Source organism: Carassius carassius, chromosome 24 (assembly GCF_963082965.1).
Source record: "Carassius carassius chromosome 24, fCarCar2.1, whole genome shotgun sequence".
Lineage (NCBI taxonomy): Eukaryota > Metazoa > Chordata > Actinopteri > Cypriniformes > Cyprinidae > Carassius > Carassius carassius.
In genome coordinates this window covers 31255870-31273400 of record NC_081778.1, presented here as the reverse complement: position 1 = coordinate 31273400, position 17531 = coordinate 31255870, and the positions used below count along the sequence as shown (strand labels likewise).

At 30.9% G+C, this 17531-nt stretch overlaps 1 protein-coding gene across 2 annotated transcripts in view; it reads right to left on the bottom strand.

Annotated features, from left to right (window-relative positions):
• Positions 1-3516: 3516 nt before the first annotated feature.
• The window catches only part of LOC132103446 (mannosyl-oligosaccharide 1,2-alpha-mannosidase IA), a 187603-nt gene continuing 173588 nt past the window's right edge, over positions 3517-17531 (bottom strand). For both annotated transcript variants that reach the window (XM_059508559.1, XM_059508560.1), the window contains exons 10-13: positions 13380-13599; positions 8270-8442; positions 5964-6079; positions 3517-4524 (exon numbers count right to left, since the gene is read on the bottom strand). In XM_059508559.1, the coding sequence (XP_059364542.1) occupies positions 4374-4524; positions 5964-6079; positions 8270-8442; positions 13380-13599 (660 nt within the window). In that variant the 3' untranslated portion in view covers positions 3517-4373. The remainder of the gene's footprint in view (positions 4525-5963; positions 6080-8269; positions 8443-13379; positions 13600-17531) is intronic.

Sequence of the window (17531 nt, the reverse complement as noted above, 5' to 3'; positions counted from 1 at the left end):
ACATGCAGCACAACAAATTAAACGATTTATCTCTCCTTCTGCAGCTAAAAAAACGTGTAAACTTCATGCATCGGGCCGATTGGTCATGTCTTTGACCCAATGCATTATTCCTAAATGATGAAACTTTATGGATCAGGTTCACAGAATCTACACTGTTAGTCTCAGGGGTTTCTGGGTAAAACACGAATGTCACACTATGTCTCAAATGTTCAGAATGAGTCCATAAATGCCCTTTTTAGAGCCCAGAGCTGAAGTTAATCGAATGTACAGTACGTGGAAATTCATTTACAGAACTTTATGAAAGGTAGCATAATGAAACCAGCCATTCATTTAGCAGGGCTAATTACTGGAAACGTGCTTATCCTGCTGACGGACCTCATCAATTACAGTATAATCAACCTCCTGTGAGCAGATATCAGGGTCTTTACACGCTCACACACCTCTGATCTCACACAGCGTTCATTAACTAAACCTGTGTGACTCCAGGAGCTGATAACACTGACATTTATTACAGCAGCTTTTATAAAAACTTCATTTAAAACCGTTTATGTCTCTGAAGATCAAAATTCTTCTCATCCTACTGTGAACGATTCATCAGTGCACACTATTCAGTGCAATAACAGCTCAAAGTGTAATACAAATAATAAGAATTGTATAACAATAATATATAATAAATCATAATAAATAAGATCGAAGATACGAAATCACATTATGAAAGAAAAATGGTTTCCATCAGGTTAATTTCGAGAGGAAAGAGGAGAAATAAAGGAAGGCGTGCAGTAAGGACAGAAATATGCTTTATGGGTGGATGCAAATGTGAATACGCTCATGTTTCCCTTGACAGAAAGAGAGAAAAAAATAAAACACGTGTAGAAGAGAGCAGTTTATGGTTACAGAGCTCTCAATGCAATATAATGTGAAATGCAACGGCTAACAGAATTGACCTTGCATAGCTGTATTGAGCTGGTTGCTGATGATGCTTCAGTCAGAGCTGAATCTGTAGGTCCAGAGGGTCTCATAAAAACTCATTCTTAGAGCTGAAGTGTGCAACTTTTTGGATGTTAAAATATGGCCAGATTAATATGAAGACATTGTGCAACACCGTGACACTTTCAAAACATTGATTGGTTTGTTTGAGATTCAAACTGATTCAACCAATGATGTGAGTTTGGGGGCGGGACTATCTGCATGTCCGACCAATTACAGGATGTTTAGGGAAACCTGTTTGAAAATACTCAGTGTGGCGCCACAGAAAATAAGGAGCGATTTGTGGAAGCATATTAATTTTAATTTAGAGCCGTGCAATGAGTCACAGTGACCATTGGTAATGTGATTTGGGCATGTTTAAGATCTAATTAAGCTGAAAAAATAATAAAAGTGAACCAGTGAACCAGGGTTATTACAGTTAACTAATACTAAAACCATAAAAAACAATAGAGTAATCAATTTAGTTTGACATGATGTAATAAAACAACTAAAATTAAATAAAAACTGATAAAACTATAGATATAATAATAATAAAACTAATAAAAATGGATAAGAATGACAAGAACAGGCCAAAACTGTATATATACATACATATATATATATATATATATATATATATATATATAAATTAAACTTGTTTTTATTTCATGTAGTTTTTTCTTAAAAAACTACTCATGTAGTAAATTTCTTAATTTAGTTTAAGTTACTAAGTAATCAATTTTTTTTTTACAAAACTATATATTGATATAATTATCTTTTAAAAATATAATAAAACTAATAATAACAATAAAATAATAATAATTATGATAAAAATAATAATAAACATAATAAAATGGCAAATAGATTTTATATATATATATATATATATATAAACTTTCCCCATCTAGTTGCCATGTCAACATTTCTAATTTTCATTTATTTAAACTATGTACTAAAATAGCTAAAACCTAATTACATTTTTTTTATTATGTATATATAAATAATTTATATAGATATATAAAATAATAAAACTGGCCAAACCAGGTAAATTACAAAAATGTTTAAATAAAAAACAAATTTCAAAATATGAATTAAAATCTATAATAGTATCTCAGTTGTACTAAACTAACTCTGCTAACTAATAGATATGATCGTTTATCTGCTGTATACAATCTAATGGGTCACTAAAGTCCATTCATAGCAAATCCTATGAATGATGTGCAGTATTTGAGGATGTAAGTGGCACTCAATGCAGGTTGAAGATTAATGACTGAAGTAATGTTAAGAGCAGAGCACAAAAGAAAGACACTTAGAGCATTTGTGCACTCATTTTAAATGTATAAATCGCACAGATCTTTTACCAGTATTTGAAAATATTCAACAATAAGAGACAGAAGATGTTCAAATTAACAATGATCAGCACTACCGCAATGAATAGTGCAAATACCGGTAATTAAAACTTGTACAGAAACACCTGAGAAAAACGAAAAGAACAATTCTTTCATGAACGTCCATAAAAATCAGAAAAAAGAAAGAGAGAGAAAACAGGAACAATTCATGACATGAATCACTCACATTCATCCTGTAGATTCATTTCACCATTACTGTTTGACAGCGTTGCTTCAGGAACAAAAACCCAGGGAAAAAAACAAACATTCACATTCACCATCGATTCTTTGAGACGACTTTGGCCGACAGGGCTGGGCGATTTCACATTTTCTGTGCTGATTTTGGGTGAGAATATGCACAACTGATTTAATCAATGTGTTATGATTCGTTAAGATGCAAATACATCTTTGTTGTGAATTGATTCATTTGAACTGATTCACAAAAATGTATCAAACTTGAATGCTGCTCTTGATACTGAAGAAGAATCATGTGACTAGTCTGATGACGCATTTTCTTTATGAAACGTAAAGCACAAATTAAAATAGCTGTGCGATTCTCCAGCATTTCTGAGAGATTTATTTTGGAGATCTGAAGTGAATCTGAACTGGAAGTGACTTAAACTTAAATGCTGTAAATGAATCATGAAACTAGTCTTTTGGAAGCATAATGCAATGTAATTTTAAAAAAGTGCATTAAAATAATTATGTGATTCACAATATCCTGCATTTTTTGAGTGATTATGCAAATCTTTGCTTTAGAGTTTGAAGTGATTCATGGAAAGGAATCAAACTTACATGTTGTTTTTGATACTGAAGAAGAATCATGATAGAAATCTTAATGGACAAATTAATAGAATCTCAAGCATTTTTGAGTAATAATGCAAATGCATCTTTGTTTTAGAAATTGATTCATTGATATGGACAGTCAGAAATGAATCAAACTGAAATGCAAACTTAAATGCTGTTTCATCATGAAACTACTCTGATGATGCAATCTTTATAAAACTTAATGAACAAATGACAAAGAGCACATTTAAATAATTGTGATTCACAATAACTGGCATTTTCAAGTACTAATGCAAATGTATCTTTGTTTTTGATATTGAATAATCATTTTCAAACTAATCTGACTTAAAAAAAAAAAAATTACAAAATTAAAAAAATGCATTTATATAATTTTGTGATTCACAATCTCCAACAAAATCAATGCAAAAAACGAATAAATATTCAATATATAATCGCCCAGCCCTAGTGGCCATCCAGTGCCAGTGCAAGTGTGTGTTTTTCCACTCTCGTGATACTGGTCTTTGAAACATGGCATATCGTGCACAACACAATGCAGTTGAAGCATAAAAAAAATACACGACTTTAAGTTTAAAATCACGTAAAACAATCCTGGCCTGCCGATTACATCATTCCACTTCCTGTTCAAACGAGAGGATTCTATACAACACATTTCACGACGGATCCTTCTGTCAGGTTTGTAAAAACATCAGTCCTTGCTCTGCTTTGAAATAATAAAGAACAAAATCATAGCACAAAATTGGACTCCAAAGGAGATGGACAAAAATATCACGGGCGGGGAAAGAAAACGAAAGGAAGACCGCAAATGCTTTGGCAGAAGTGACGGGGAAAGGAATACACAATGAAAGGATGAAAGAAAAGATAAATTACAGGTGAGACGTGAAGAAAAGTGGTTTTCTCTTTCGCTCAGCATGGCCCGCCATCGTACGACACTCCTCCCACAGATTCGGGGCTGCAAGTTATTCGGGTTTTCCTCACAGAGGAAAGAAGCAAAGAAAAAGGTGCTCTTCTCATGAAAGTCACGTTTCACTGATTGTCCACAGAAAATTGTGCCTGCTTCCACCCGTCGAGGAGAGCGGGAAGTCTCGGCTCAGAGATATACAATCACAGCATATATATATGAAGAGATCCTTTACAGGAAAGGAGCTGGGAATCCATGTCAGGACCCGTGATGTTGAATCCGTGTGTGTGTGTGTGTGTGTGTGATGGTAAATACTACTCCAGGTTGGTCTGTTCATCATCTTGTGTGTTGCTGTGCTCCTGAAGGCATCTCTTGCGTATGACGGGCAGCGGATGAGCCTCTGTGTTAAACACCCAGTCGTCCAGCGGCAGGAGATCATCGTCCGAGAACAGCAGGTACAGATATCTGTGATCGCACACAGACTGGGTTAACAAAACTCACAACAGTGCCAAGATATCAGCAGTTCAATGCCAGTCTGCTTTGACCATGCATACTGAATTGAATGTGAATGGATGCTGTCAAACTCCAAAATATATGTAAAAAGCACCATAAAAGCACCATTTCATCAATAAACTGTTCCATTAAAAAAAAAAAAAGTATATATAAGTGACTGTTATTTCGTCAAGGTTAAACTATACTTTGACATGAAATAACAGTAACAGTCAGAAAAAACGTATATATTTCTTTTTTTTTTTTATATAGATACTATTCAAATGTGTGTGTGTGTGTGTGTGTGTGTGTGTGAGAATATGGAGGATAAAACTTCGAATCTTTTATATATATATATTAAAAAAAATAATAATATATATATATATCAGGGCTATTATAAGTAACTAAAACTGGACAAATACAAAATTGTCATTACTTAAAATAAAACATTTACTAAAATAAAATAGAATAGAAAAAAAAACAGCTAGTTGCAAAGGCAATATTTGTAATTTTCATTTAAAAACTTGATGTTCTGAAATAACTAAAACTAAACATTTTATAAAAATTAATAAAAAAAATATATAGAGAAAAAGAAACCAATCACTACTTAAAATGGGGACACCCAAATTATTTATATATATATATATATATATATATATAAATGAAACCTTTTATTAATATAATAATATTCAAATATAAATTATATATTATAATATTATAAGTTTAATAAAAATATTAATATTTTCTCAGTGAAAAAAAAACAATTATTCAAAGGCCCAAACTGAACAAAAAAAATGCAATTTAGTGCAGATATTTATAAGGACAAAAAGTAAGAAGAAATTCTGATGCTTGTGATGTAAATCAGTGAGATGTTTATAACAGTATATCAGATACTTAATATAAATATCAGTCATCACTCTGTATCTCCAATAATATGATGAGATTTAAATGATCAAATCCATATAATGCAATGAAACACGATGATGATGTTCTTCTTTAAATATTATTTAACAGTATCAAAGCTATTCTTACATTTACTTTATAAAAAAACAGCAGAAAGACACTGATGAAGGTGGACTTGAGTTTAGATAAAGTCTAAACTATCAATCAGACGACGGAAGGCATGGAGCTTTATCATGCTGAGGTCTTTGAAATCTGAGCATAGGGTTAAAGGAAGTTAAAGGAAGTCAATGGAATGTATTAAACGGCAGTGCAAAAGTCATGTTGTGAGGTTTTGTGCCTTTTACAGTAGATCTTGAAAGGAAGAAATGCCAAAATGATCTTGCTTTGATCATCCTGATTGATGTTCTGCATTAAGTCCAAGCGTAGTGCAGAATGCAACCGTGACTCATTATTAAACCTACAGATGCCAGATTCAGGAAGGAGCAGGAACAGGAAGATGATAATGAACTTACTTGAGAGTCTCGGACAGGAAGAAGCTCTGCTGCATGTTGTCGTGACTGACTGTGGAGGCGTACACGTCTCTGATTCCTGAGAAACCTGTGTCTACACGACAATGCTTCTCTAATGCCTGTGAAAACATTTAATCAGAATGTTTATATTTCTAATGCGCCAAGAAACAATATAGGTCATGTGACATTTTATTATACTGCTTCAGTAATCTTACATCAGTAGATATTAACAGCAGGTATTACAAATAATAAAGCAACTAACTATATAATCATGCATAGGATGATAAAACAGATTATTAAACATGAGGAGAAAATTCATAATCATTTTTCATACTTTTCAAATACTTAATGCATTTTATGCATTTGGCAGATTATCCGAAGCAACAATGCATTCATGCATTTATTCATTAAGGATGCATTAAATTGATCAAAAATGAATGTAAATTTGAAAGTTTATAATATTACAAATGCTTTTTAATGCTGTTCTTTTGAACTTTCTAATCATCTGTGAATCCTGAAAAAATAAAATGTAGCACAGTCTCCACAGAAATATTGTGCAGCACAACTGTTTTCAACATTGATGATAATCAGAAATGTTTCTTGAGCAGTAAATCATCATATCAGAATGATTTCTGAAGATTGTGTGACACTGAAGATGCTGAAAATTCAGCTTTGATCACAGGAATATATTACATTTAAACAGATATTCACACAGAAAATGGCTATATTTCATAATTTTACTGTTTCTTTTTTCTGTATTTTTGATCAAATAAATACAGACTTGATAAGCAGAAGAGACATGTTTGGTACAGTTTCTTGCTGGTAGACGATACAAGTGATTTGTGAGAGATCCTTTAAAACAGGAGAGCAGCTATTTCCGCCACTTAAACGTTGGCTAGAATATTTACCGCTAAATTTGAGCGCTGAATAACATAAGAGCTGACTCGGCAAATTAATGATGTATTAACCTCAAACAAAGGTAGACACCTAAACTATAATTAGGACTGTCTCGAGAGATTGGTTTGGAGATGTATTTGACAAATCCATTTGCGTTCTCCTCCACCTCCTGCAGCCAGTAATTAACATGTCAATCTGCTGGAGGAGTGCAGCACTTTAACATCGGCTGGATTAATGGAAGAGCCACAGCATAACACCAGAGATCCTCAACACCACACTGCAGAAACTTCCAGATCGATCTGTCTGTCTGTCTGTCTGTCTGTCTGTCTGTCTGTCTGTCTATCTATCTATCTATCTATCTATCTATCTATCTATCTATCTATCTATCTATCTATCCTTCATCCATCCATCCATCCATCCATTCACCAATCCATGTAATCCGTGCATCATCCATCCATTCGTCCATCCATCCATCTATCCATTTATCCATCTGACCATTTGTCTATCTGTTTATCCATCCATTTATCCATCCCACCATCCATCCATCTATGTATTTGTCCATCCATCCATCTATCTGTGTTTATCCATCCATCCATCCATCCATCCATCCGTCCATCCGTCCGCCTGTGTTTATGCATGCATCCATCCATCCATCTATGTCTGTGTTTATCCATCCATCCATCCATCCGTCCATCCGTCCGCCTGTGTTTATGCATGCATCCATACATCCATCTATGTATTTGTCCATCTGTCCATCCATTCGTGTTTATCCATCCATCCATCCATCCGTTCATCCGCCCATCCATTCATACATCCATCCGTCTGTGTTTATGCATGCATCCACCCATCCATCTTTGTATTTTTCCGTCCGCCTGTCTATCCATGTTTATCCATCCATCCATCTACAGTATGTATTTGTCCGTCGGTCCGTGCATCATCCATCCATCTATGTATCTGTCCATCCATCCATCCATGTATCTGTCCGTCCATCTGTCTATCCATGTTTATCCATCCATCCATCCATCCATGTTTTCGTCAGTCCATGTATCCGTGTTTATCTGTCCATTCATCCATCCATCCGTCTATTCGTCTGTTTATTCATCCATCCATAACCCATCTATGTATCCATCCATCCATCCATCTATCTATCAGAACAATTATAAACCACCAAGCATGGCCTAGAAATATGCATTTATTTGTTTATCTCTATCTATTTCATTTGTGAATATATGAATCTGACAGAGTTTAAATAATACAGCGATTACTCAGGATTACTAAACTACAGGCACTTTGTTTTCACACTTTTAGGATCGTGGGTAACACTTTCAGCCTTCGAAAAACCCACATTTGTTGACCAATCATCTAAATACAGAGCTGAAACATTGAGTACATGTGGAGTAAGTCTGACGCACCTCCACGGCCTCCCAGCCCCACTCTCTGTACTTGGGGTCGTGGGTCAAACGCCACATGTACATGTAGCTCTCGATGACCTCTGGCCTGAGGATGTAGTAGCGGTCACTCAGTCGGGTGGCTGTGGCTTCGGCTCCGGCATCAAAGCGGAACGCCTCTGGACCAAGTTTGGTGGCTGTTGACAGAAAAACATTAATGTTTATATAAAAGCTGATTGTTACTGGTCTTTTCGTGAAAGATTCATCACTGTACATTATTCTTAAAGAAAAATGTCTTCATAATCTTCCACTGAAATATATATATATATATATATATATATAAACAGCCTTATATTTATTCCGTCACAATTGCTCTGATTTATTTGCATTCAAATGACATCGCTTCACTAACCAGAGAGATTTCAGTCCAACAGTTCACAAATTTGTAGGAATATTGATATATTAACACGTTTAATTCATATTTCTATAGACAGGATGATAATTTCTATTCATATCAGCCCGAATTATCTGAATGAAATTACTTTGCTAGCATACTAATGCACTTCATGTCTGCATCACAGCTTTCTAATTAAGTTGTAGGTCTTCATGATAATTGTTAAACGATTAATAAAGATTATTTCGCTCAAAAAATAGAATCACAATTATTAATTTCTCTTTTTTTATCTTTTTTTTTACATCAGAATTATTGCACTTTTGCATAAGCACAAATCAACAGAACGTTAACTTGCATGGTTTGCTCACAGATTTCGTTGCGGCAAATAGAAGAAATCTTAATACAGTTTATTATGTTTTTTTTTTTAGCACTTTTGAGCGCTAATGTAGAGAGAGTGTATGCACATGGTTGCCAGGTTGGGAAGACTAAGTAAACCACTGGGCAGAAAATACATTAATGGAAGCGAATTTCCACAAAGTCAGAAAAAAAATCATGCTTTATTTAGTCATAATGACAAATTAATAATAATAATGATTATTAGATAAAATGTTGAAATTATGACATACTTAGTTGAAATTATATGATAAAAATGCAAAAACTACTATTTATATAATACTTTTTAATACTTTTTAAACCTCAATTTATTTGCGTATCTTCAGCTTTCAAAAAAAAAAACTTTTTATCTCATAATAATGACTTATAGTCTTTTTTATGACTTAAAGCATGATTTTTGTTCTTATATGGTGAAAATCCAGTAATACAAATGTAATTTGTATTCATTAAATGTAATGTAATCAAATTTTAGATTAATAAATCGAAATTAGGTCAGTACATTTAAACACACACACACACACACACACACACACACACACACACACACACAAACACACACACACACACACACACACACACACACACAGAAACGTAAAGGTCCTTGTGGAAACCCGTCAAAATAAAAGTTGGGTTTAACTTGAAGAAACTGTGACAGAAATACATTACTATTGCTACGTTACTATTTCTATTTACTACTACTATTTAAGGTTTTTCCATTTAGTGTCTATATATATATATATATATATATATATATTACTTTATTGTTAGTATTATAATTGTTTTACTTTATTATTTCACTTTTTTAATATGTCAAGTTAAACTAAATTATATTTAGAATATTTAACTTCAGTCAACAATTATTTTATTTCAAGTATTGGTTTTATAAGGGCTCTAATCAGTGGACTATCCTTGTATATTTTCAACAATACAGGCCATATTTCCTTTTTTTTTTTTTTTTTTTTTTACCTCTTTCTCGTTCTTCAAGTTGATGAAAGATTTTGTAGGCAGTGCATGTACATATGCCCCAGCCCCAACCCCCCCCCCCCCCCCCCCCACTTTCACACAAGTCCCAATTTAACCTCTGGTTCTATTGAGTGAAAAAGCACTAGTTATTTTTTACATTTATCCAAAGCGACTTACAGTGGATTCAGGCTATACATATATATTTTTTTACCAGTATGTCTTTAATCTCCCTCATGATGATTGCACAGCTGGTGTAAATACTAGCACATAAAACAAATCCGCTGCTGAACAGATGCTTTGAGCTTTGTGTTTTTAAAGCGTGGAGAAACCTGAGGTCGTAAACTCACAGCGTGTGTTTAGTTTGTGCGTACAATGATCGCCAGCAAACTCTATGAAAACACAATGCTTTCAAAACAGAACATAACATAACAAACCCAAATGTATCCCATTATGCCCCTAAAATCTAAAATTACAAGCAGCCCCAGTCCGGAAGAAACACTCTCATCTGAATAAACATTTGAAATTGCTTGAAACTGATTTTGGTTTGTGTGTTCAAGTGAGAGACACTCTCCCATGGGGAAGCGTTTATTGTCAACATTAATATGACACTTCTCGATTAATAACATGATGTTTCTCCAAATGCTTCATGACACAGCGGGGCTTATTATAATGAAAAGAATATGTTAATAAAAGAAAAACATAAGACATAAGGATGCATAAAAAAAACAAGATATATATAAATCTCATGAAATCATGTCCAGGTCATATTTCACAAAAAAATCAAAAGGAATAAATTAAGAAATTATATTTTGCAATAAAATGATCATGTTTCAAGATTTTTGGTAATTCTGTTGATTTTGTTACACACACACACACACACACACACACACACACACACACACACACACACACACACACACACACACACAAGTTGTTTTATAAGTTTGTTGTGTGGTTTTTGTTATTTTTATTATTATTTTTGTATTTTATTTTTACATTTCTATATAGCATTACTTTATTTTTAAAGTTTAGTCATTTTACTGCTTCAATGTATTTTGTTTTTGTGAATTTCCAATTCCTAACTTCTAATTTTCTAACTTTTTAAGGTTTTTCCTTCTAGTATATACATTTTATTGGTGTTTTTTACTTTATTATTTTTACTTTATTATTTTACTTTTTTTGTACATCGAGTTAAACTAAATTATTTTCATATTATTATATTTAATATTTGCGCTAATTAAAACATTTTTATATTTTATTTTACTTTTACATTTTTTTTATGGATTTCATTTTAATTTTCAGACTAAAGTTAATTATAATAACCCATGAAATATACTTCAAAAAAAATTATTAAAGTATTATATCATATTAAATTATAGTATTATATCATATCAATATATATATAAATATTGTTTCATTTTAGAAATGAGAATTTGGGGTTGAAAATATCTGTGCTTCATAACTGCAGTGCCCTTCCATTTGAACAGTGTTTTTTATTATTATTTATATACTGTTACATCATTTATTAATTTGGTAACACCGTATTTAAAGGACCAATTCTCACTATTAACTAGTTATTTATTAGCATGCATATTTCTAGCATATACTGGCTGTTTATTAATACCTACCTTATTTTGCATGGCCATATTTTAGATCCCCATAACTAAACTTACAGTAACATCTGCTTTACTAACTATTAATGAGCAACAAGTTAGTAGTTTGAGGTAAAAGTCATAGTTAATATAGTCAGAATTAGTCATTAGACTAAGTGACCATTGATATTTATATTTTATATTATATAGTGTCTATTATTATATTTTCAGTTTAGTTTTAGTAAATTTATATGCTTTTGCAATTTGCATTATTTTGTTTTATATATTTCTATATAGCTTGAATTTACTTTTAAGTCTTCATATTTTTACTCAAATTAAACTTATTTCAGCTAGCTTGCAATTAAACATTTCTAATGTTCATAAAAAAAATTATTTCATCTACTATACATACATACAAATATATATTATTATTTTTAAAGTTTTAGTTGACAATTACACCATTGTAAGATGAATTTAAATCAAATTGTAGTTATTCATTTTATTGTATCCTTTATTTGTAAATTAAGTTTAATAATATATATTTTAGGACACAGCATTGTTATTATTAACTAAAACTAAATCTACATTTTTTATTGTTCTAAGCATTAACTGAAATAAACATTATGTTAAATAAAAAAAAAAAAAATTTTTAATTTCTCTTAGCTTCCAAGCAAATGTTTTTTAAACTTTTATTTAGTTTAAATACTTAAATTATTACAACAGAAATAAAAAGTAAATAGAAATACATATTAAACAAAAAAATAAACAAACAAAAATTAACTTAAATTAAATGAAACAAGAATCTTATTTCAGTTAGCAGCAAATAATTTTTTTTATTATTTTCGTTAAGCTGAAGGACTAAAAAATAACTAAAACTAAAATGGAAATACAAACTAAATAGAAAAAAAACAACAAGAAAAAATGTAATTACTTGAATGTAAACTAAAATTAGAATAAAAACAGAAGATATAAAAACAAAATTCTAATTATTCAAATTAATTAATTAGAATGTTCATTATTTTAAGTACTAAAATTAGTATAATTTTGGAAAAAAAATAAACAAAAAAATATTAAAATAAAACACAAACACAACAAAACTACTAAAACCTAAACTAAAATTAAAATAGAAAATCTAAAAATAAAAACAAAAACTAAAACTAAAATGGAAATACAAACTAAATAGAAAAAAACAACAAGAAAAAATGTAATTACTTAAACGTAAACTAAAATTTGAATAAAAACAGAAGATATAAAAACAAAATCCAAATTATTCAAATTAACTAATTAGAATGTTCATTATTTTAAGTACTAAAATTAGTAACAAAATAAACAAAGAAATATTAAAATAAAACACAAACACAACAAAATTACTAAAACCTACACTAAAATTAAAATAGAAAATCTAAAAATAAAAACAAATTCAAAATGATTAATAAATACTGAAATGGTATTAACCCTTTGGAGTCGATTCACGCGTATAAGTGTTATGAGGCATTTTCTCCTGACAACACCGAAAATAAGTGTAATTAATCTTTTAGTTTTGATCGTACAGATAAGAGCAATACATCAATCGAATCTGTAATCAAATCAACTTTTTTTTGTATTCAGACATAATAACAACAAATCTTTGTGCTTTTATAAAATACTGATAAGATGATCTTATTTTAGCACGCAGTTGAATGCATTTTCAGCGTTTTAAAGAGTCGATTCAGATGCGATGGAGTGCTGCTGTGTGGTTTCTACTAGTTTAAATGATAAGTAATGCTGTGTAACTGTGTGATGTCTTTCTGACCTGAGCGGCTGTAGGACTCGTGACAGGTGTGAGTGATTTCAGCCGCCAGATCCAGGTAGTGTTGCTTCTGTCCCGACGGACCGTCGTCTGCTCCGATGCCGATCATCCCGCCGGAGAAACAGGCCAGATGTCCCATCTTATGGTCCAGGATGCCCCCCCGCCACTCGGCTACATACGTCAATCCGGCCGGAGACTTCTGCACCAGGTTCGTCTCTATGGCCTGCGAGTGCACACGGGAAAAAATCCCCCTGATCAATGCAATGTAGGATTTACTTTAAAACAATTCTGACTTTGAAATGGAAACATATTCTAGAAATAATTACTTGGAAACAGCAAGTAACACACGGAATTAAATTTGAATTTGTGAAGGAGAAAGACTGACAGTATTTTCTTGTAAAACATACTTTGTTTTATTTTTAACTTTAAAATAAATAAATAAAATAGTTTTTTTCTGGAGTCGATTCACTAACTAAACAGCAACACCTTCCATTTAACATTTATATGCTGTAATATACAGTGTTGGGAAGGTTACTTTGGAAATGTAATAGGTTACAGATTACAAGTTACCCTGTTTAAAATGTAATAGTAGTGTAACTTTTTCAATTACTTTATCAAAGTAATGTAACTAATTACTTTTGAGTACTTTTTGATTACTTTTCTAAATTTGAGAAAATTAAAGAATAATAAATAAAAGCATATACATCAACTTAAATACAGTTATCTAATAAGCATGTGACGTATTCTGTGTAATAAACTCCTGAAACATTGGTGTTTTTTTAAACTGCTGTCTCTGTATATGATGATAGTTTTCTCAAAATAAGTAAAATGCACATGAAGTGACACATAACAGTTCTAGAAATTATGTTTATGTGCTCGTGTACTCCTATATTGAGGCAGCAGAGGTTGAAAACACTGCGAGCTTCAGTAGGCCTATGTGTAGTAAATGAAACCATGTCTTTGCCATTAATTTACAGGAAGGACGGACTGGGAAAAAAATCAGATTGGAAAATTCAAACTCATACAAACAAATTCATGGACAAAACTATTTTTTGTTTGGACCTGACATAAAAAAGGTTTAAATCTTTAATTTGGGGACATGCAAAATAATTAAAAGTTCTCTCCTGAACTGCACCTTCACTTTAATTTTCTCTTCAGTCTCTTTATTTTGCCCTGTTATCCATCTCTCTCGTGACTTTAATACTCAAGATTGAACAAAACTATACTTTACAATACAATACTCTACAATACAATATCTTTATAGAAAATCCTAATACTGTACACGAGTCATGTTTTTCCCTTACAAAAATTAACCTTGCTTTTATTAGCCTATATAAAAGTAAAATAACCTTGTTTTGTTTTTGTTTTTTTGCAAATGGATTTGTATTTATTTTTAAATAAATACATTTGTAAAATAATTTTACATTTTTGGTTACCACAGTTAAACAATAGTAACCATTTTCTCTGGATTTATAGTTAAATATTAAAATGTTAATTTTCGTAAGGGTTGTGTTGTTGTCTGTCGTAGCTCCCCCTAAACCTATAAAAAAATCGGATTTTTTTTCAGCTAAATTACTACTGTAACATGACAACAGATAATAATGATCTCCTTTATATAGTATTTTGAGTGATGACTGATGAGCAACGTGCTGCTGCTTGATTAAATAAATAAAAAAACAAAGACAAAAAAGCATCTTTACAGATGAAACTGACCTGAAACCCTTTCTGAAAGTTCTGCTTCTCTGCTCCAGCTGTGCGCTTCCACAGTCCACTCTATTCTCTCTCTCTCTCTCTCTCGCATTGATTACTCGGAGTCTGATCCAAACCGTTTGGCGGAGGCGCGGAGAGCGCGCGAGTCATGACTAACAATTCATGACTTATTAGAGATTTAATTATCAAATGGCAGATTCACAAATGATCGCTTTAGTACATTCGGCAGGCAATTATACAATAATGATATTAAATAGTGGGGCAAAATTGGCTGCCAGGCCAGCGGGAATTGTCCCGGTTCTCCCGGTGTCCAGTCCACACCTGATTTCCACAGACACGCAGAATGTGCAAGTCATATATTGCATTTTTGAGGCTTAATATTCACAGACACTAGTCGATGTCATGTTTTGATTCAAGTGTAGGCTACTAACCTACTTTTGATTTAGTCATCCAAAATGTGGCATATTCCGTCCGTGTTAGGCATTCCGTTTTTATGAATGACTGTATTTCCGCATCCCGGAAATTATTAGGGCGGTATGTCTCAGAATAGTCAGTGCAATTTGGGAAAGAAATCAGTTAAATCTGTATGTTGATGTGTGTAAATATTCAAAATTTAATCCCCTTTGTAATCGTTAAAAATTTCATAAGTAACTGTAATTTAATTACTCATTTTTGTAGTAACTGTAACTAATTACAGTTACAATAATTTTTTTAATTAAATTACGTAACGCCGTTACATGTAACTAGTTACTCCCCAACACTGGTAATATAGTATACTGTATATTATATACTGTAAACATTTATATACTGTAATATTTATCAACATTTTAAATTAGCTGGCTGAGGTTGTCAGTTTAGGTTTAGTAATTTAGCAAAAACAAACAAGCAAACAAATATGTTTTTGTCATTTTATTATGTGCTTTTGCCATTTTTATTAGTTATTCATATTTCTATAGAGCTTTGATTTATTTATATTACCATTTTAATAATTTTAGTACTTCAAAACACATTGATAAGGCAACATTTCTCATTTTTGTTTATTTTTTAAATATTCTTTAATAAAGTTTTTCCATTAAATATATTTTATTTTATGATTTAATTTTTTAAGTTTTAATAAAATTGAATTTTTAGAAAGATAAATTGCATTTTCTTGTAAATCATACTTTGATGTATTTACAACTTTAATAATAATAATAAAAAAAGGTTAATTACTTACTAAACTGCAACACCGTGCATTTAAAATGATTTATATACTGTTATAGTATTATTAATATTTTAAATCAATTTTTATTATTAGATTCAATTTTAATATTTTTTTTTAGTATTTCTCATAACTTTTATCTAATATATTTTATTAGCTTCAATTAATTTTTTTTAAAGATTTCCTAAAATAGAAATTCTCAAGTAGAAACACTGAAATAGTATTTTGTTGTAAAACATACTTCTTGTTTTACTTACAACTTCAAAAAAATTATAATTTAAAATAATAAAAATTATATATATGTCAAATCATTTTCAAAACTGTAACTCTGTTTAACATTATTCATATACATTTACACTTTTACAGTATTCAATATTTTAAATTAGCTTTATTATTATATTTTCAATATAGTTTGTTGGTCTTTAAGGTTTTGCCATTTTATTATTATTTATTTTCTTCAGATTTCTATAAAGCTCTAGGGTTTTCATCCAAAAAGTTTTTCATTTTATTCCAGTTTTACTTCAATTAACAAAATTATTTTTATAAAATAGTTTTAATGAAATATAAATTTGAAGTAGAAAGAAACAAAGTTTTTTTCTTGTAAATCATATATTTATTTATTTACTGCTTCCAAAAAAAAAATATTGTAAGAGTCAAATCATTTAAAAACTAAACTGCATCACCCTCCATTTAACAATTATTTCTATACTATTATATTATTGATTTAAAAAAAATCAGTGTAATTTAAAAAATCAGTGTAATTTTTTGTAATTTTATTGTGTGCTTTTGCAATTTTTCTAATTAATTATTTTCATTTTTAGTAATTAAATGTTAGTAATTTATCACTTATTATTTTAGGCAACATTTATAATTTTCATTAAATTGTTCTATTTTATTTCAGCTTTACTTCAATGCTTCAATACTTCAATTTTGTAAAGAATGACAGCATTTGTTTTTTATATAATTTTTGCTGTAGTTTTTTAACTTCCAAAAAATGATCCTTTACAGTGTAGTGGTTAATTTCAGCTACAAGCTCTTTCTGAAAAGCATATTTGAGTGTTGGAGCATTAAATTTAATGCACGCTGAAGATAATGCAGCTATTAATCGCAGCTTGCTGTAAGAAACAGAAGGACAGACGTGTTTTGTGTGAGAGTAAACCACATATAAAAGCAGGACACTCGGCACATATTGCCATAGAAGCTGACGTTTATGCATGAAATGTTTTATGTATAATATAAGACAG